This window comes from Ursus maritimus, unplaced genomic scaffold, assembly GCF_017311325.1.
Source record: "Ursus maritimus isolate PB19 unplaced genomic scaffold, ASM1731132v1 scaffold_18, whole genome shotgun sequence".
Lineage (NCBI taxonomy): Eukaryota > Metazoa > Chordata > Mammalia > Carnivora > Ursidae > Ursus > Ursus maritimus.
The window spans coordinates 54392193-54414579 of record NW_024424230.1 but is presented as its reverse complement, the minus strand read 5'-3'; the positions used below and the strand labels follow the sequence as shown (position 1 = coordinate 54414579).

General features: G+C 37.0%; 1 protein-coding gene across 1 annotated transcript in view; it reads right to left on the bottom strand.

Moving 5' to 3' along the window:
* ARHGAP28 (Rho GTPase activating protein 28) overlaps window positions 1-22387 on the bottom strand; it is a 199904-nt gene that overhangs the window by 6736 nt on the left and 170781 nt on the right. The window contains exons 15-16 of the mRNA XM_040632704.1: window positions 10291-10347; window positions 8374-8498 (exon numbers count right to left, since the gene is read on the bottom strand). Coding sequence (XP_040488638.1) covers window positions 8374-8498; window positions 10291-10347 — 182 coding nt within the window. The remainder of the gene's footprint in view (window positions 1-8373; window positions 8499-10290; window positions 10348-22387) is intronic.

Below are 22387 nucleotides of genomic sequence, written 5' to 3'. Positions count from 1 at the left end.
TGACCTATTTTGCTTAACGAAACATTTTATTTGAGATCATTGTAGATTTGCTCATAGTTTTAAGAAATTGCACAGATAGATCCTATGTACCCTTTACTTTTTTCCCCAATAGTAAAATCTTGCAAAGCTCTAGTGCGCTATCACGACCAGAATGTCAACATTGAGTCAAGATACAGAACATTTCCATCACCACTGGATCACTCTCGTTTCCCTTTTATAGCCCTCTCACCTCCCTCTGTCCTCATTCTTACCCCCATCCCTTATCCCTGGTAACCTGTACTCGAGTCCACATTTTCTAGAAGTTTGTCATTCCAAAAATGTTCTGTCAATGAAAACAAAGAGCATAGAACTGTTTGTATTGGCTTTTTTCCCCAATCCCTATAAATCGCTGGATTCATCCGAGGTGCTGCGTTTCATGGCTGAGGAGCACACCATGGTTCGGATGCGCCCGTGTGTTATTCACCTGTTGAAGAACATCTGGGTTTCTTTTCCAGATTTTACTATTATAAATGAAGTTGCTATAAGCATTTGTATATGGGTTTTTGTGTGAATATAATCTTCATTTCTTTGGGATATAAGCCCATGGGGCACTGGGCTTGTCTGTGGAGTGTGTGACTCTTGATGTCCAAGTTGTGAGTTCAAGCCCCATATTGGGTGCAGACATTATGTAGAAAAAAAATGCCCTATGAGTGACCCAAAGATCTCTGTATCTCTGCCAGTATTTGGTGTCATCACTATTATTTATTTTAGCCATTCTCAGAGATGTTTAGTGATGTCATTGTGGCTTTGCATTTCCCTAATGGTTAAAGATATTGAACATATTTTCATGTGCATGTGTATCTGTGTATCCTCTTTAGTGAAATGTCTGTTCATGTCTTTTGCTCATTTTAATTAATTATTTATTTATTTTTAAGATTTTATTTATTTGTTTGACAGAGAGAGAGCGCACAAGCAGGGGGAGTGGCAGGCAGAGGGAGAGGGAGAAGCAGGCTCTCTGCTGAGCAAGGAGCCTGATGTGGGGCTCTATCCCAGGACCCTGGTTTCATGACCTGAGCCAAAGGCAGATGCTTAACTGACTGAGCCACCCAGACACCCCTTGCTCATTTTTAAATTGGATTTTTTTTCTTATTGTTGAGTATTGATCTTTATATATTCTAGATACTAGTTAGTTGCTGGATATCTTTGTCTTTTCATCCTTTTCATTGAGTCTTTCAGTAAGTTTTCAATCTTGATGATGTCAGATTAATCCATTTTTACCTCTTATGGATCATGCTGGGTTTTGTTTTTTTTTTTTTTTTTAAGATTTATTTATTTATTTTAGAGAGAGAAAGAGAGATAGAAAGCATGGGTGAAGGGGCAGAGGGAAAGACTCTCAAGCAGACTCCCCTGCTGAGCATGAAGTCCAACACAGGGCTTGATCTCAGGACCCTGAGATCCCGACCTGAGCTGAAATCAAGAGTTGGTCACTCAACTGAATGAACCACTCAGACATCCTTGGATCATGCTTGTGATTTCAACTTTAATAACTCTTTATTAGTCCTACATCACAGAGGTTTTCTCCTTTGCTATTTTCTAAAAGTTTTATAGTTTTACATTTAAATCTGTGATCCATCCTGGGTTGTTTTTTTGTCTACAGATATCCAGCTGCTAGAGTACCATTTATCATTTGTTTAAAAGGCTGTCTTTCATCCATTGAATTGCTTTTGTATTGTTGTCAAAAATCAGTTATTAGAGGGGCGCCTGGGTGGCTCAGTTCGTTAGGTGTACAACTCTTGATTTTCTGGTCAGGTCATCATCTCAGGGTTGTGAGATCAAGCCCTGCAACTGGCTCCGTGCTCAGCAGGGAGTCTGCTTGGGATTCTCTCCCTCTGCCCCTCCTCCCTTCTCTCCAAAATAAATAAATAAATCTTTAAAAATTATTAGAATTGTCAAATTCATGGAGACAGAAAGTAGAAGAGTGGTTGCCAGTGGCTGAGGGAGGGAGAAATGAGGAGTTATTGTTTACCAGGGATAGAGTCTGAGTATGGAACGATAAAAATCTTTCTGTAGATGGTGGTAATGATTATACAATAATGTGAATGTACTTAATACTATGAACTGTAAATTTAAAATGATAAACTTTGTTATGGACAGTTTGTTCTTCCTCTACAATCTTTCTTTCCTTTCTTTTTTCCTTTCCCTTCCCTTTCCTTCCTTCCTGCCTTCCTCCCTTCCTCTCTTTTTCTTTCTTCCTTCCTTCCTTTCCCTTCTCTTCTTTCCTTCCTTCCTTCTTCCTTCCTTCCTCCTTTCCTTTCCTTTCCTTTCCTTTCCTTTCCTTTCCTTTCCTTTCCTTTCCTTTCCTTTCCTTTCCTTTCCTTTCCTTTCCATTCCATTCCATTCCATTCCATTCCATTATTGCAGTGGCTTAATCTTCTAAAAGTATTTTGGTTTTTTTTTTTAAGATTTTATTTATTTATTTGACAGAGATAGAGACAGCCAGCGAGAGAGGGAACACAAGCAGGGGGAGTGGGAGAGGAAGAAGCAGGCTCCCAGCAGAGGAGCCTGATGTGGGGCTCGATCCCAGAACGCCGGGATCATGCCCTGAGCCGAAGGCAGACGCTTAACGGCTAAGCCACCCAGGCACCCCTTCTAAAAGTATTTTGAATAAAAGTAGTGTTCTTGATCTTGGAAGGAAAGAAGTCAATCTTTCGTTGTTAAGTATAATGCGAGCTGTAGATTTTTGTAGATGGTCTTTATCAAGATGAGGACGTCTTCCCTTTTCCTAGTTCACTGAGGGTTTTTATCATGAAAGGGTACTGGATTTTGTCAAATGCTTCTTCTGTATCAATTAACATGATCATATGATTTTTCTCCAATCCAGTGGTAGATTACATTAATTTCTAAATATTGAGCCAAACCTGCATACCTGAAATGAATCCCAATTGTTCACTGTAATTCCTTCAATACATGTTGGATTAGATTTGCTGATGTTTTGTTGAGGATTTTGTGTCTAAGTTCATGAGAGATATTAGTCTTCAGTGTTTGTTTATTGTCTTTGGTATCTGGTCAATACCAATTTCATAAAATGAGTTAGGTAGTGTCCCTTCCTCTTCTACTTTCTGGAAAAAGAATGTGCTAAACTGGTGTTCATTTTTTAAAAAACATTTGCTAGAATTCTCCAGTGAAACCATCTGGGCTTGAAGATTTCTTTTTTTTGGGAAACCTTTAAAGATTCAATTTCTTTAAGGGCTACACAACTATTTCATCTTGGTTGTCTTTTGGTAATTTGTGGGTTTTGAGGAAATGGTCCATTTCTTCTAAGTTTTTGATTTTGGGTATATAGTTTGTTCACAGTATTTACTTATCCTTTTAAGAGAAGCATTGTATACAGGGATATTTCCTATTTTATTCTTAATATTGATGATTTCTTTTCATTTTTGTTAGTCTTTCTAAAAGTTTATCAATTTTAATTGTTTTTTAAAAAGAACTACCTTTTTGTTTCACTGATCTCTATCATTTTCCTGTTTTCAATCTCACTGATTTCTGCTCTTCTATCATTTGCTTCATCCTGCTTGCTTCGTGTTTATTTTGTTCTTATTTTTCAAGTTTCTAGAGGTAGCAACTTACTTGCTCTGAGATCTTGCCCTCTTTTTAAATGTATGCACTTATTGCTATAAATTTTCTCTCAGTATGGCTTTAGCTGTACTGTACAAAAAAAGGTGCAGTTTTATTTTCATTCTATGTACTTTTAACAGTTTCCTTTAACACTTCCTCTTTGACCCATGGATCATTCTGAAGTGTGTGGTTTAATTTTCAAATATTTGGAAATGATGATGTTTTGCTGTTATTTGCATCTAGTTAGATTCCTTCATGGTCAGAAAAGATATTCTGTATGATTTCAACTATTTTAAATTCACTGAAATTTATTTTATGGCCCAAGATATGGTCTATCTTTTATGATTACATCTTGACTTATTTATAGTGTTTTTTCATATACTGCCTTGTATGGGTTGTGTGTGTGTGTGTGTGTGTGTGTGTGTGTGGTTTCTCTGGCACTGTAGTAACTTATCATGGTCTATTAGGATTGATGTTTTACTATTTTGAGTGATGTGTAGAAACCTACTCCCAACAGTTCTCTTTACCCTCATACTTTAAAAAATAAACATTTAATTCTATTTATTCTTAGTTCTTTAAATTAAAAATAACAGAAGTTAAATGAAGAGGACCATTAATGCATATGTGGTTTTCATTTTTAAAACAATGATAGTCCTAAAATTCTAGCATAACTAAACCTTACCTATTTTACCCTGAAATTGTTTTTTTACCATTAATAAGTAGTAGTTCTCCTACACGGTAAAACTCTGACAAATTTTACAAACGAATTTAGTTTTAGAACTCTTTTATGATTTAGAGAAAAATTGTGAAGATAGTATAGACAGTTCCCATATTCCCCACACCCTGTTCCCCTATTATTAACATCTAACGTGAATATAGTACATTTGTCACAACTAACGAATACTAATACATTTTTTATTAACCAAGGTTCATACTTTATTCAGATGTTCTTGGTTTTTACGTAGCCATCTATGTACTGTTCTAGGGACCCATCCAGAATATTGCAGTATATTCAGTAACTATAAGTGTTTGAATAGTGTCCCTTCCAAAACTCATGTCTGCCCGGATGCTCATAATCTGACTTTATTTGAATATAGGGTTATTTGCAGATGTAATCAGTTAAGAATCTAGAGACGAAATCATCCTGGATTCAGGGGACCCCCAAAAATCCAGTGAATCCTTATAAGGGGGAAAAATACAGAGAAACACAGAGAGGATGTGACGATGGAGAGATTGGAGTGATACAGCTATAAACCATGGGATGCCATGGATGTTGGCAACCATTAGAAGCTAGGAGAGAGGCATGGGAGAGTTTCTCCCTCACAGCCTCCAGAAGGAACCAACCCCGCTGACACCATTTGTTTCAGACTCCTGGCCTGAACTGAGAGAATACATTTCTATTGTTTTAAGCCACCTAGTTTGAGGTACTTTGTTATGGAAATACTGGGAAACTAATACATAGTCATGTCTCATTAGGCTTCTGCTACTGATACTCCTCAAGTTTACTGATTATATCCTCTGTCATCTACACTCCACTACTGAGCCCATCCAGTGAGTTTCAGCTATTCTTTCAGTTACATAATTTTCATTTCATTCTTTTTTATAACTCTATCTGTTTGCTGAAATTTTCTATTTTTTCATTTGTTTCAAGAGAATTCATAATTGCTTGCTGAAGCATTTTTGTGTGTGTGTGTGATGGCTGCTGTAAAATCCTTGTCCAATAATTCTAACATCCAATTCAATTTAGCGCTGGCATTTCTCAAATGTCTTTTTCTCATTCCTATTGTGATTTTCTTTGTTTTAGGTATAATGAGTGATTTTGTATCCTATCACAGACACTTTGGATATTATGAGACTCTGGATCTTATTTAGTCATCATTTTTTGGCAGGCATTCCTCCTGTGGAAGTTTAGCACAAGGTCTGGGTGGGTGTGTATGTTCAGCTTTTTGCTGGGCCCCACTGACACCTGCCCAGTAAAAGTGGGGCACCAACTGGTACTGCTTTGCTGCCTCTGATTGGGGGTGTAAGATCAGCTCCCTCCTGGGCTTTGCTGCCACCAGGGAGAGAAGAAACAAGGTTGACTCTCGCTGTTTTGTTGCTGTTGGGTGAGGGTAAAGCTCTGCTCTTCACTGGACCCTACTCACTCTGAGGGTGGGGTGAAGCTGGTCTATAACTGCCTTGCACTGATTTGTTAGGTCTCACTGCTGCTGGGTGGAGGAGACACCGCTCGAGGCAGGACCCTGCTGCCACTGTTGTGGTTGGAAACTGGACGGTCACCTGATTCTGTTGGGTGGGGCATGTAGATCAGTGACCTGCTTGGTCCCACTGAAAACACAGGTGTAGTTGTGTGCTTTTTCTATTAGTGTTTGGTTGGAGTAGGGCAGGTATTGCCAAAATGTTTTTTTTGTGGTTAGGCCACCTTCTCTCCAGTCCTTTGGCTGTGTTAACAGGCTCTTCTTGGAGCTTGTTTATTGTGTGTTCCTATTCCAGGCTGAAGGTTCCTGCAGCACCCCGCCTGCGCATATGGGAGGCAATAAGGAAATCCAGGAATTCACCACCACGTTGGTGCACAGGCCCGATGTCCCTAGGCAGTCAGCACTCGTCTCTCTACCTTTTAGAGTCTCCCTATGCTTGTCAGTGTGTTATGTCCAAGGGTTTTTAGTCAGAAGAGGGAGGACTTGGGAGGAATGGGACTTCTCTCCCCTTTTTTTACTTAAACAGAAGTAGTTAGGAGTCAGAAAATAAGCCTCTAGTGAAACAGGCAAAAATGGGCCAGTTTACACTAAACTGAAATTGGCCACAGTTCTAACTAGTGAGGAAAATGGACTAAACATCTTACGAAGTTCGTACAAAGGATTTATATCTATCTATAGTCACTGATTCTAATTTATTTTTATTAGAAGATTTTCATTCTACAACAGGTCTACAGGAGTACAGAGGAAATTCTGTCGTGCACGTGACTAGCAATCTATGGGATGTTCACATCCCCCCAGTGGAATTTCAAGTCTCTCTATTACTGCCCTAACAGTAACTACTTACAGTGCTCCAGCAACAGAGAGAAGTAAGTGTTCTGGGCTCCTGTTGACCCCATCTATTCCTCTTTTCTTTTTTATGTATGCTCATATATATACACATATATATGTATATATATACACATGTATATGGAGAGAGAGAAAGAGAAGATACAAAGCATGCACGTATCATAGAATACTTGAAGAATTTTCACAAAGTGAATATATCATGTAACCAGCCCCCATAATCTAACAAAGGAACTTCTCAAAAGCCACTGTCATGGCTTCTTAGTCACTATCCCTTCCACCCTCATAGAAAGCCACTGTTCTGGCCTGTAACACCATAGATTACTTCTATTGGCTACTCTTGTTTTTTTAAACTGAAATATTTTTATTGAGATAGTGGTAGATTCATATATAGTTGTAAGAAATAATATAGAAAAATTCCTCATACTCTTTGCCCACTTCTCCCCAAATGGTAACATTTTATACAAGTAAGTATAACGTCACAGTTAGCATACTGACATTGGTATGATCCACCTATCCTATTCAAATTTCCCACTTTACTTGTACTCATTTGTGTGTGTGTATTAAGTTCAGTACAACTTGTAGAGGCTCTTTGATCTACCAGAGTCAAGATACTGTGCAACTCCCACACTGTCAGATCCTTGTGTTGCCCTTTTATGACCATACCCATCGCCCTCCCATGATCTCCTCTCCTCACCTCCCAGAAACTACTAACCTACCCTCCATTTCTAAAATTTTTCACTTCAAAATGTTATATAAATGGAGTCTTATGGTATGTAATCTTCCACAATTGGCTCCCCCCCCAACATAGGTACTCCTTCTTAACATGGTTGTAAAGCTTCTCTTGAGGAATTTCCATCAGTCTGGGGCACCTGTGTGCTTCAGTTAAGTGTCCAACTCTTGATTTTAGCTCAGGTCACGATCTCAGGGTTGTGAGATCAAGCCCCACATTGGGCTCTGTGCTCAGCACAGAGTCTGCTTAAGATTCTCTCCCTCTCCCTCTCCCCTTCCCAATCCCCTGCTTGCTCTCACTCTCTAAAAACAACAACAACAACAACAAAAAGAAAGAATAAAAGGAATATCCATCAGTTTTACTAGAGACCATGAAGCTGTACCGGCTCTCTAATGGAGGATTTAAACTAGTGCCTCTCATGCTTCTCATCTTTTAAAAACCTCAGGGCAAATGTTTATCCTCAAATAAGCATGCCTAGAGAAAAATTACCTGATTAATGCTGCTTCAAGGTGACTTATGGGAGATGAGCAAAAGGACTTTATTTGTAAATAAAATTCTCATCTCAAGATTTATTAGTAGTATGTTTTAAGTTAAAAAACAGCTATGATGTCCATTTAACTACATAAACTTTATCTGATCTAGGCATGCTGAAGCTCAGTGAAGCCTGGAATGGTATTCCAAGTTATCTCTAAAACTAACTTGCTATATTTTTTATTCTAATAAAAAGTAAAACTCATGTGTAAATGAAATCCCAAAATGGAAGATACTTATTAAGAATTCTATTTGTAGAAATTTCTTAAAAAACAAAACAAAACACACTTCTGTTATGAACAATTCTATGGTCTACTTAATCCCCTTCTCTACTTTTGACTTACTCTTTTGGTAAATTCCCCAAAGTAACAGGTTCTAATTTTCCAAGAAGGTCAAGTTTGTAAATGCCTAGAAAGTTACTCATCTGATAAAAGATCACCTTCCTTGTACAAGAGACCTATATTCACTTTTACTCACCTGTTCTCATATTGAAATTTTGCCAGTATGTCTTTGGCTTTGGTGTGACTAGTGAGTTGAATGGCCATGGACACCTTAGAGAGAAGTGGAGCATGGACCCTTATGACTCCTTCCGGCACGTCAGACTGCCAATGAGGAAAAATTCAGTACATTCTGTCAAACTAGGATGAATATCACTTTAATGACTGCACTTAAGAGATATGAAAATCAGTGGCAATGTGAATTAGGAAAACATGTGAATGTGACCAGTATTTAACCAGAATGAAACACTACTTTCTAGTTAATAGGAGATTCACTAAACTTAACCTGGGATTTTACTTTTGTTACATGCTTAAGGCCTTGCTATAATGCCTTAAAATGAGAGAAGTAACACTAGGTTATGACAAAATCTCATGTTTCTATCAGTTCATTTCCTTGAACTGTGCCCTAATTAAGCTTACTTTAAGCAGCACTCTGTATTTCAATGTATTTTAAGATCAACCTTCTGAAAAATTTGAGAATCAATTAGAAAATACAGCTTTTTAAATATCCTTTTTCTTTAGTTAATAACAATGATTGGGGGTCCCAACTTGAATTCCAAATGACCACTTAAAACTTGATCCCTCAAAGAGTGTGATAACACTCTGAAGAGCAGCGTATGGACTGCTGAGTATCTCTGTTTTCATATGACAAGACTGGCCTGCAGACCTACCTTGGAGCTCTTGTTAAGTTAAATTAAATAATCAAAGAATGGCATGGTCTAATTAACAGAAATTCCTGTTTTTGTCATTGGCTGGGGAAATTCCTTTTGTTTCCAAATTTTGAGTATTTTAAAAATTAATTATCTATCTAGATATAAATCTAAATAAATTCGTATCTGAGGATCTGGCTAACTCCTCAGGTAATCATTTTAAATTTGAACATTCTCAAAAGATGGCATGGTTGATATAAGAAGGTTTAAGTTGAACTGACTCAATATATACCCTGAAAGGAATATGTTATGGGTTGAACTGTGTCCCCCCAAAAGATATGTTGAAATCCTAACCCCCAGTAGCTGAGAATATAACCTTATTTGGAAATAGGGTCACTGCAGTTGTAATTAGCTCAGATGAAGTAGATGGAGTAGGGTGGATGTATATCCAACATGGCTACTGTTCTTACAAGAGGCGAAGACACACACACACACACACACACACACACACACACACACACAGTGTGTAGAGATGGCGGTGGAGATTGAAGTGATGTATCTATAAGCTACGGAATACCAAGAATTGGTGGCATCACCAAAAGCTAGGAATGATGTCAAGAACAGATCCTTCTCTCACAGCCTTCAGAAGGAACGAACTAAGCAGGCACCTTGATTTCAGACTTCCAGCCTGCAGAACTGTGAGAGAATAGATTTCTAATATTTTAAGCTACCTAGTCTGTGGTAGGAAACTAATAGAAAATATTTTGAAATAGTGTCAATTATTATGATACTTTTATACTATAACTAGTAAGAACCACGAAAGCATGCCAGGGAATGGATGTTGAGGGAGATGGACTTGGGGAGGAGGGTGCAGGGTGTCAGGTCATTGGAGCCAAGACTAAACTCCTAAAACACTGTTTTGGTTATTTCATGCCCTTCCTCTTCCAGCATCCCCCAGAAACTTCTATAAGATAAATCCCACTTTCCTGACATTACTGAACCTGTGATCATAATAATCACATTTTCCCTATAAATTCCTACAATATTCATACTTGTGTACAGGCTGCCTAACCATATGTTTTGAGTCATCAGTTAGTTGACTCTCTCCCTACACTATTTCTTCATCAGCCACATGAATGTCAAGTTTGAGGGATAGATCATGACCAAAATTATACACGGGTGTGATAGACACAGCCAGAGAATACATGTAGGGAGTTAATAAGAGAGGAAAGGAAATTCTTTCTTACCATTCTCCTCGAAGAGGGTGATTTTTGTAGTACCTTTGAAGTCTTGGGGCTTATAACCTAAATAAAACACATTTAGTCCTCAGGATTAATGTTGGGAAAACAAGTACATACTATGGAAGTGTAAACTGTTATCTTTATGGGAAACATTTTGGAAATATTTTTCGAAGTATAAAATGACTCAACTATGCTACATCTGTAAGTTTATCCTACAAGTTTATATTTCACTTGTGAGAAATAATGTATATATACAAGTTTGTTCACTGGTGCATAAATCTTATTAGCAAAAGACTGACACAATCTAATTGTTCAACAATATGGGATTGCTTACATAAATTATGATCTGTCTATGGAATACCATGCAAAAGAAGCAAAGAAGGCTTTGTAAACTGATAATGGAATAATGATATGGAATAATCACCATGATTTTTAAGTCAGTAAAGCAAGACACAGGAGAGTATTTCACGTATGTTACCATTCATGCAAAACAAGAGGGAAGAACACTGTCGAGAGTTCAGGTCAGCTATACTCCATGGTGCTGCTACCTCAGCATCCATTTTGTTTGGCCAAGCAACCTGCAGTGACCTTAAACTGACAGTAGTCTCTCATGCAAGCCCATGCCCTAGACATAAACCCATGAAGTCATGAGCAAATCATGGAATCCTGATGTGACTTCCCTGTAACCTTTGTGATTAACAGTCTTCCCACCTCTGAGGGTCATCCCTTTGTGTGCCCCTTAGATAAGACCCCTGTGGAGCTCACCAAAAACCCACCCGTTTGGTTTGAATTGACCAATCTGGCCTTAGTCTGGGAACCCCAAAGCACTGCATCATAGACCCTAACAAAGAAATGTGCCCTAGGTTCTATGGCTATGTCTGCATCCTGCCTTGACCTGCCCATATGGCTCCTTGGGGCATGCTGTGTACTTCCTCCCGAACATGTGAATACTAAATTTTCCTATTTCAGTTTCTCTTATGGTTTATTGTTGATATGTGTGTGATTCACCATCCAGTGCCCTGTGCTCCACTCAACAAATATTAATTTAACAAAGTCATAATAAACATACATTCATATTTGTTTGCATGTGCATAATGCCTCTTTGGAAGTATATACATCTGCATGTTTTTGGGCACACCTACCCTATCATTGGTGATATTATTTGTCTCCAGGAGGGGAAGTCAGAGGTGGCCATTATTTATTCTACAGTGTTTTGTACCTTTTGAACTTTGTAACCTGTTAATGAACTGTCTACTCTAATCAAAGTTAAGAGGTAAACACATGGTATAGTACGATAGAACTGAAGAAAGACTATTTCTTCAACTTTAAGTCTTTGCTTCCATGGTACTTATAAACTTTAAGTTCTACCTTTTTCATGTCTCTAATGTTACAACCAAAAAATTAAAATAGCTGACATTCATATAGCATTATACAACTTACAAAGTGCTTTTTACACATGGTAAGTGAGTTGATGCTAATGACAACTTTGTGAATTAGGTATCATTACTTTTCTCCCCAATTTATAATGTAAGAAAACTGAGGCACAGAGAAAGGTTTTAATTCACGGAGGATACTAGCCCAAAGGATGCAACCAGGGGAGTGTTTAAGTAAGAAAAATGGGGCACCTGGGTGACTCAGTTGGTTAAGCAGCCAACTCTTGATTTCCGCTCAGGTAATGATCTCAGGGTCCTGGTATGGAGTCTGCTTGAGGATTCTCTCTCTCCCTCTGCCCCACCCCTCACTCATACTCTCTCTCTCTCTGTCTCTAAAATAAATAAATACAGCAATCTTTAAACTTACACTTTTCCCATCTCTGCTCCCTAGTCCAGTGTCAGGCTTGCAAATAACAGCCTGCATTCCCGGTACAGGTACAGAAGGGGCAGAATGACTCAATCGCAAAGAATTCTAATTCTAATTCTTTGTTCTGACCTAGTTGGTGGCTCCCAAGAATACTGGTTCAGAAGGCTTGGTTCTATCGTGACTACTTGGAACCTGACCAGTGCTAAAGGTGGTATGATGGTGAAAACATTTCTAAGCAAATGTTTTAATTATTGCTGCCTGATGCAGTGAGTAAGAGTTGGAGAAAGCAATAGACTAACTAAAAGGCTTGAGACGCAAAGCTGGCGACAGATGCTTTGGGGAATAAGGGCTTTGAAAAGCTCCAAATATTCCTGAGAATCTAGAAGGCCATATGCATGCCAAGGGCTGTGCATGTGTTCAAAAAAGACCTGAAAATAACTTTAGCTGTCAACTTAAGCTGGCTGACCTTTGGGCTCTGTCTAGGCAGGAAGTGAAGGCTCAGGCAGAGTCATAAACTGTCTGGTTGAATGCTGAAGATGTGCCCAAACACACAGGGTTCATCTGCAAAGACTGGGAGTTTTTTAGTACAAGGTGTTTAAGAAAATCTCTGCAATGACATGATACTCTATATGGAAAACCCAAAAGAAGCCACTCCCAAACTATTAGAAGTTATAGAGCAATTCAGTAACGTGGCGGGATACAAAATCAATGCTCAGAAATCAGTTGCATTTCTGTACACGAATAACGAGAACGAAGAAAGAGAAATCAGGGAATCCATCCCATTTACAATAGCACCAAAAACCATACGTTACCTTGGAATTAACTTAACCAGAGACGTAAAGGACCTTTATTCTAGAAACTATAAATCACTCTTAAAAGACATTGAGGAAGACATAAAAAGATGGAAAGATATTCCATGCTCATGGATTGGAAGAATTAACATAGTTAAAATGTCCATGCTACCCAGAGCAATCTACACTTTCAATGCTATCCCGATCAAAATACCGAGAACGTTTTTCAAAGAACTGGAACAAATAGTCCTTAAATTTGTATGGAACCAGAAAAGACCCCGAATCTCCAAGGAACTGTTGAAAAGGAAAAACAAAGCTGGGGGCATCACAATGCCAGATTTCGAGCTGTACTACAAAGCTGTGATCACAAAGACAGCATGGTACTGGCACAAAAACAGACACATAGACCAATGGAACAGAATAGAGAGCCCAGAAATGGACCCTCGGCTCTTTGGGCAACTAATATTTGATAAAGCAGGAAAAAACATCCGGTGGGAAAAAGACAGTCTCTTCAATAAATGGTGCTGGGAAAATTGGACAGCTACATGCAAAAGAATGAAACTTGACCACTATCTCACACCATACACAAAAATAAACTCCAAATGGATGAAAGACCTCGATGTGAGACAGGAATCCATCAAAATTCTAGAGGAGAACATAGGCAGCAACCTCTACGACATCGGCCAAAGCAACCTTTTTCATGACACATCCCCAAAGGCAAGAGAAACAAAAGATAAAATGAATTTATGGGACTTCATCAAGATTAAAAGTTTCTGCACATCCAAGGAAACAGTCAGAAAAACTAAGAGGCAGCCCACGGAATGGGAGAAGATATTTGCAAATGACACTACAGATAAAGGACTGGTATCCAAGATCTACAAAGAACTTCTCAAACTCAATACACGAGAAACAAATAAACAAATCAAAAAATGGGCAGAAGATATGAACAGACACTTTTCCAATGAAGACATACAAATGGCTAACAGACACATGAAAAAATGTTCAAAATCATTAGCCATCAAGGAAATTCAAATCAAAACCACACTGAGATACCACCTTACGCCAGTTAGAATGGCAAAAATAGACAAGGCAAGAAACAACAATTGTTGGAGAGGAGGTGGAGAAAGGGGATCCCTCCTACATTGTTGGTGGGAATGCAAGTTGGTACAGCCACTCTGGAAAACAGTGTGGAGGTCCCTTAAAAAGTTAAAAATTGAGCTACCCTATGATCCAGCCATTGCACTACTGGGTATTTACCCCAAAGATACAGACGTAGTGAAGAGAAGGGCCATATGCACCCCAATGTTCATAGCAGCAATGTCCACAATAGCTAAATCGTGGAAGGAGCCGAGATGCCCAGCAACAGATGACTGGATTAAGAAGTTGTGGTCCATATATACAATGGAATATTACTCAGCAATCAGAAAGAATGAGTTCTCAACATTTGCTACAACATGGACGGCACTGGAGGAGATAATGCTTAGTGAAATAAGTCAAGCAGAGAAAGACAACTATCATATGATTTCTCTCATCTATGGAACATAAGAACTAGAATGATCAGTAGGGGAAGAAAGGGATAAAGAAAGGGGGTGTATTCAGAAGGGGGAATGAAACATGAGAGACTATGGACTATGAGAAACAAACTGAGGGCTACAGAGGGGAGGGTGGTGGGGGAATGGGATAGACCGGTGATGGGTAGTAAGGAGGGCACATATTGCATGGTGCACTGGGTGTTATACACAACTAATGAATCATCGAGCCTTACATCGAAAACCGGGGATGTACTGTATGGTGACTGACATAATATAATAAAAAATCATTATTAAAAAACAAAAAAAAAAAAAGAAAATCTCTGCAAACATTAGCTAACCACTAAGCTCATGGAGCAGTGACATCAGTAGCCACACAAAACAAAGAATTTAAACTTTACAAAATTAGCTCAGTAGAAAAGTAATTAAACAAATATAACAACAGCTACAACAACCAGCAACAAATCCTGGAGGAGGGAGAAGAATCTTATTTCCAAGGTTGCCACATTGTAATATTTAAAATGCCCATTCTTTGGGGCGCCTGGGTGGTTCAGTTGGTTAAGTGTCTGCCTTTGGCTCAAGTCATGATCCCCAGGTCCTGGGACTGAGTCCTGCATTGGGCTCCCTGCTCAGTGGGAAGCCTGCTACTCTCTCTGCCTGCCACTCCCCCTGCTTGTGCTCTCTCTCTCTCTCTGTCAAATAAATACAGAAAAATCTTAACAAATAAATAAATAAACAAAATGTCCATTCTTCAACAACAAAAAAATAATGAGACAGGCAAAAAAAGGTCAAGAAAATATGGCCCATACATAGGTAAAAAGTAGTTTCAATAGTTTCAAAAGAAACTCCTGAAGGAAACCTATACATTAAACTTACTAGTAAAAGCCTTCAAATAAGATATTTTAAATATTTTCAAAGAACTAATGGAAACCATGTTTAAAGAACTAAAGAAAACCATGAGAATTAGATCTCACCAAACTGGGAATATCAAAAAAGAGACAGAAATTATAAAAAGGAATCAAATGGCAATTCTGGACTGAAAAGTCCAACTGAAATGAAAAATCCACTAGAAGGGCTCAACAGCAGATTTAAGGAGGCAGAAGAAAAAAATCAGTAAATTTGAAGATAAATTGATTGATATTATACAGTCTGAAGAATAGGAAGAAAAAAGAATGAAGAAAAATGAACAAAACCTAAGGGGAATTGTAGGACAATATCCAACATGAAATGCATCAACACATACAAAATTAAGAGTCCCAGAAGAAGAGATAAGAAGGGACAGAGAGAACATTTGAAGTAATTAATAATGGCTGAAAACTCCCCAAATTTGCTGAAAACGTTGATCTACCTATTCAAAAAGCTCAACAACCTCCAAATAGGATAAACTGAAAGAGATCCACACCAAGATACATCATAATTAAATTGTCAAAAGACAAAGTATTTGAAAGCAGCAAGAGAAAAGCAACGCAGCACGCACAAGAGATTTTTTCAGTAAGAATAACAGTTGATTCCCCAGCAGAAACCATGAAAGCCAGAAGACAATGGGATAACATAGTCAAAGTGCTGAAAGAAAAAAAAAAAGCTGTCAAGCAAAATTCTACCTGGCAAAAACAATCTTTAAAAAATAAAGAAGAGGCATTCTAGATGCCACCATGCCAGATCTACCTGTGTCACCAGCCATAATGAACCCCATGCTCTAAACTGCTGTTGAGAAGTGAGTGAGCCCTTCAGCTATATTTCCTTTGAGCTGCTTGCAGACACAGTTCCAAAGACAGCAGAAAATGTTCATGCTCTGAGCACTGGAGAAAAAAGATTAGGTTATAAAGGTTCCTGCTTTCACAGATTTGGGATTTATGTGCCAGGGCAGTGATTTCCCATGCCATAATTACACTGCTGGCAAGTCTATGGGGAGAAATTTGATGATGAAAATTTCATCCTACAGCATATGGGGCCTGGTATCTTGTCCATGGCAAATGTTGCACCCAACACAAATGGTTCCCAGTTTTTCAACGGCACTGCCAAGACTGAATGGTTGGATGGCAAGCATGTGGTCTTTCCCAAGGTGAAAGAGGGCCTGAATACCGTGGAAGTCACAGAGCACTATGGGTACAAGAATGGAAGACCAGCAAAAAGATCACCACTGCTGAAATAGGCAAATCTAATAAATTCGACTTATGCTTTCTCTTAACCACCAGAACATTCCTTCTGTAGCTCAGAAGAGCACCCCCTTATCCTCATCTGCTTAAAACAGCTTATCATTTTTGTGCTCTTGCTGCAATTCTTTGGGTTCCATGGTTTCCTTATCCCCCTCTAAATGCAGCTGAATTACAGTTAAGTTTATGATTATTAAATAAAAGCTAAACAACTAAAAAATGAAAAAAATTAGACATTCTAAGATAAATAAAAGCACTCCTAGCAGAATTTCCCTCTAAGAAATGTTAAAGATAGTCCTTTAGACTGAAATGAAGGGACACTAGACAGTACCTTGAATCCACATAAAGAAATAACACCAGTAAAGATAACTATATACATAAATATAAAAGGCAGCATTATGTATTTTTTATAACTCCACCTGTTTTCCTATCTAATTTAAAAGATAAGTGCATAAAGCAACAATTATAAATCTATGTTGATGGGCACATAATTTATAAAGATGCAATTTGTGGCAATAACAGCATAAAGCAGGAGATATAGGGGTCTTTACAAGTTTTTATATACTATTGAATTGAAGGTGAAACTAATATGTATTAGATTGCAATATATTAAGATGTTACTTGTAATCCTCATGGCAACTACTAAGGAGATAATTAAAAAATGTGTAGTAAAAGAAACAACAGTTTCTTTCTTTCAACAAAATTATATAGTAAAATAATTAAAAGTGGTGTACTAGAAAATACTCTACACAAATGAAGGCAGTAATGGAGGAATGGTGGAACAAAAGTCACATAGCAAAAGACATATCATAAGACATATAGCAAAAAAAAAAAAAAGAATTGAAGGGAGAAACAGTTCTGCAACAGCTAGAGATTTCAATATTTCAATACCTCACTTTCAGTAACAGAAGAACTAGGCATTTCAGAGAGAAAACAGAAATCAACATCTAGACATAGCAGACATCTACAGAACCCCAGCAGCAGCAGAGTCTATTCGCATTAAGTACACACAGAACATTTTTCAGGACAGACAATATGTTAGACCACAAAATGAGTCTCAATTAATTTAAAAATATCAAAATAATATTGGGGCACCTGGGTGGCTCAGTCAGTTGAGCGTCCAACTCTTGATTTTGGCTGAGGTCATGATCTCAGGGTTGTGAGATCAAGCCCCACATCAGGCTCCTTGCTTAGTGGGTAGTCTGCTTGAGATTCTTTCCCTCTGCCCCTCCCCCTTCCCTGTAAAAATAAATAAATCTTTAAGAAAAATTAAGAAAATCAAAATAATATAAAGTATATTGACCACCCACTATGGAATTAAATGAGAAATCAGCAACAGAAGTGAATCTGGGAAATACACAAATGTGTGGAAATTAGAACATACTTTTAAATAATAAACGGGTCAAAGGAAAATCAAAAAGTACTTTGAGATGGGTGAAAATGAAACACAACACACCAAAACTTACGGGATAGAGCAAAAGTAATTCTCAGAGGAAAATTTATAGATGTAAAGGTTTACATTAAAAAAGAACAAACTCGACTCAATAATCTAACCTTCTACATTAAGAAACTCAAAACAAGCTTAACAAAATAAATAACGAAGGTGAGAATTTTAATAAGGACTAAGAACAGAAAAACAAGAGAATCAATGAAAGAAAAGTTGGCCTATCAAAATATCAACAAAATTGACAACCGTTTAGGCTAGACTGTGAAAAAAGAATGAAGATTCAAATTATAAATCCCGAATGTAAGTGGGGACATTACTACCAATCTCACAGAAATAAAAATAATTATAAGAGAACACCATGAACAATTTGTACGCCAACAAATTAGATAAACAAGATGAAACAGACAAAATCCTAGAAACACACAAACTCACAACACTGGCTGAAGAAGAAACAGCAAGTCTGAATAGAGTTATAATAAGTAAGAAGATTGAATCTAGTATTTAAAAAAAATTCCTACAAAGAAAAGTCTAGATCCAGACATTTTTGTTGATCAATTCTGCAAATTTAAAGAATTAATACCAATTATTCTTAAACTCTTCTAAAAAATAGAAGAGAAAGGAACACTTCCTAGCTTATTCTATAAGGTCAGTATTTGCAATACCAAAGCCAGACAAGATATAACAAGAAATAAAAACTACAAACCAATATCCTTTATGAATGTTGATGTAAAAATCCTCAACAAAATACAAGCAACCCATCTAGCAGCATATTAAAAGGACTGTATACCTTGGCCAAGTAGGATTTATCTCAAGAATGCAGGGTTAGTTCGATAGATATACGAAAAACAATCACATTACATCATACATCATACGTAATACATCATATTAATAGAACGAAAGAAAAAAAGAAAAAACAGTGATCATCTCAATAGAGGAAGTAAAAGCTTTTGACAAAGTTGAACACCTTTCCATCATAAAAGCACCCAACAAATTAAGAATAGAGTTTTCTTGAGGCCCATCCATGTTATAAAAAATGATAAGATTTTGAGGGCATAATGCCAAGTGAAATAAGTCAGACAGAGGAAGACAAATACTGTATGATCCCTTTTATATTTGGAATACTTGGAATATATATACGTGTGTGTACACACACACCACACACACACACATACACACACATCCCAGCTCGTAGACACAGAGAACAGATTGGTGGTTGCCGAGGTGGGGAATGGGGTACAGTGGGGAGAAATGGCTGCACTATGTTTTTCCAGTTTATACAAATTGAATTTTAAAAAGTAAGGAAATAAAAGAATGAAATTTTCTCAAACCAATGAAGGTTATCTGTGAAAAAAACAGATTTAGCATCATACTTCATGATGAAAGACTGAGATTTCCCACTAAGATCAGAAACAAAGCAAGGATCGCTGCTCTTGTCTTCTTATTTAATATTTTACCAGAGTTCTAGCCAGGATAATTAAGCAAGAAAAGAGGTAAAAGGCACCCAGATTGGGAAGGAAGAAGGAAAATTATCTCCATTCACTGACAGCATGACCTTATATGTAGAAATACTAAAGAATTAACACAAAATCAAACTATTAGTGTAAATGAGTTCAGCAAAACTGCAGAATACAAGATCAATATAGAAATATCAGTTGTATTTCTGTATACAATTAGTGATCCAAAAATGAAATTAAGAAAACAATTCCATTTGCCATAATATCAACAAGAATAATATTTAGGAATAAAATTAATCCAGGAAGTATAAGACTTGTACACTAAAAACTATAGAACAGTGTTAGAAGAAATTTTAAATTATAGAAAACCTACATAAATAGAATAATAATCCATTTTCATGGACTAGAAAGTGTAATATTATTAAGATGGCAATCCATCCCAAATTGATCCACATATTTAATGCAATCCCTATCAAAATTCCAACTACCATTTTTTTCCCCCAGAGATGGGAAAACTGACCCTAAAAATCATATGGAAATTAGGGAACCCCAAATAATCAAAGTTATTTGGAAAAAAAAGTTGAAGGACTCTCATTTTTCCAATTTCAAATCTTAAAACAAAGCTACAGTAATCAAAACACTGTGTTCCTAGCATAAGGATAGACATATAGATCAAAAGAACAGAATTAAGAGTCTGGAAAAAAACATATATCTATGGTCAATTTTCAACCATAGCGTCAAGACCATTCACTGGGGAAAGAGTAGTCTTTTTCACCAAATGATGTTGAGATACTGGATAGCCACATACAAAAGAATGAACTTGTCTACTCCTACCTCGTATCATATACTAAAAATAACTCAAAATGGAGCAAAGACATAAATATAAGAACTAAAACTAAAATTCTTAGAACACATAGGGTTCAAATCCTCATGATCTTAGATTTGACAAAGGATTCTTATATATGACAATAAAAGAAATACATAAACTATACTTCATCATAATTAAAAACCTTTATGTATTGAAGAACACAATCAAGAAACTGAGAAGACAACCCACAGAAGGGGAAAAATATTTTCTAATCATACATCTGATAAGGGACTTGTATCTAGAATATGTGAAGAACTCCTACAACTTAACAGTAAAAAGACAACCCAATCAAAAATTGGCAAAGAATCAAAATAGACATTTCTCCAACGATGATATACCAATGGCCAATAAGGCACATGAAAAGATGCTCACCATCATTAGTTTTCAGGGAAATTCAAATCAAAACCACAATAAGATACCACTTTATACTAAGAGGATGGATAGAATAATAATTTCTGGTTATAACAAGTTTTGGTGAGAATACGGAAAAATCTGAAACCTCACACACTACTGGTGAAAATGTAAAAATGGGGCAGCTGCTTTGGAAGTTCTGGAAGTTCTTCAGATGAGTCAACATAAAGTTGCTTTATTACCCACCACATACCCAAGAGAAGTAAAAACATATCTCTACACATAAGTATAAGTGTTTATAGCAGCATTATTCATAATGAGTGAAAGATCTAAGCAACCCAAATGTCTATCAATAAATGAATGGATAAAAAATACGTGGAAATCCATATAAGGGAATGTTATTTGGCCATAAAAATAGAAGTACTGATACATACTACCATGATGTATTTTCTTGGATGAACCATGAAAATGTAACGCTAAATGAAATAAACCAGTCACAGAAGGCCACATATTATGTAATTTAATTCACTGAAAGTCCAAAACAGGGAACTCTAAAGAGACAAAGTTGATAAATTATTGCTTAGGACTGGCAGAAAGAAATGGTGGAAGTGCATTTATAGGGACGATAGCCAAAGGGGACGGCCTTTTTTTCAGGTGATGAGAATGTTCTAAACTTGATTGCACTGATGATTGCACATATCTGGGAATATACTAAAAACCAGTGAATTTTACACTTTAAATAAATGAACTGTATGATATGTGAATTATATCAATAAAGTTTTTTTTAATGAATTTTTTTTCTCAATTAAAGCAATCTTTCTTCCAAACTTAAACGTTGATTCTACTTATTCTGAAGTCACTTTGCCTATAATCAGTAAAGGAATACAGCCATTCATCATGATTATGATAGATCAATTAGCAATATTCCCTCTTCACTGTTTTGCCTTTTGCTATTCCTTTCCCTGGATTAACATTTTTCTCCTTTCTCCCTTCAAAATACTATCCATCCTTCACGATGTAGCTCAAACACCACTTCCTTTCAGAAGGTGTCAACAATTCCCCACAATGGAGCACATTTCTTTCTCTTCTGCATGGGCCTGCCACATGGTCTAACACTTAATGCATATTCGTGGTTCTTGTACACATTTCTCTCCCACATTAGGTGGAAATTCCTTTAAGAGCAAAGCAAATTTCATGTACCTCTACATCCTCCTCAAGGTTGAATGTTCTATCTGACACTCATGATCTTCCACAAATTAAATTAAAGCAATAAAGATAATTCTTCTAAAACCTGTTCCCTTTTTCACCTCCATACAACCTTACTAAAGAAAAAATTCTTTGGAATGGAATGTAATTACACTAAACAACTTGAAGATTAAAAGTTATTTTATTATCCAATCACTAGAGAATTCTTTATTTATTAGATATAGTGGATTGCCCTAAATCTAGTTCACAGGGCCTAAAAGGTTGACTTTTGCCTTTTGTGAGAACCATCTTAGACTTAAGTACTTAACAGAATATTAAATAATCTTCATGATAGAGATATTTCAAAAACTTCAACCAGAAGCACATATTTCAACAAAATGGAAAGACCTCGGTACTCTGTTATGAACACCATTTCCAAAATATTTATGGTCACAACAGTGATACTTTGTGAGAATATAAAATTTTTGGTTCAAAATTACAAGCTACTGTGTGTTACGCTTTGAG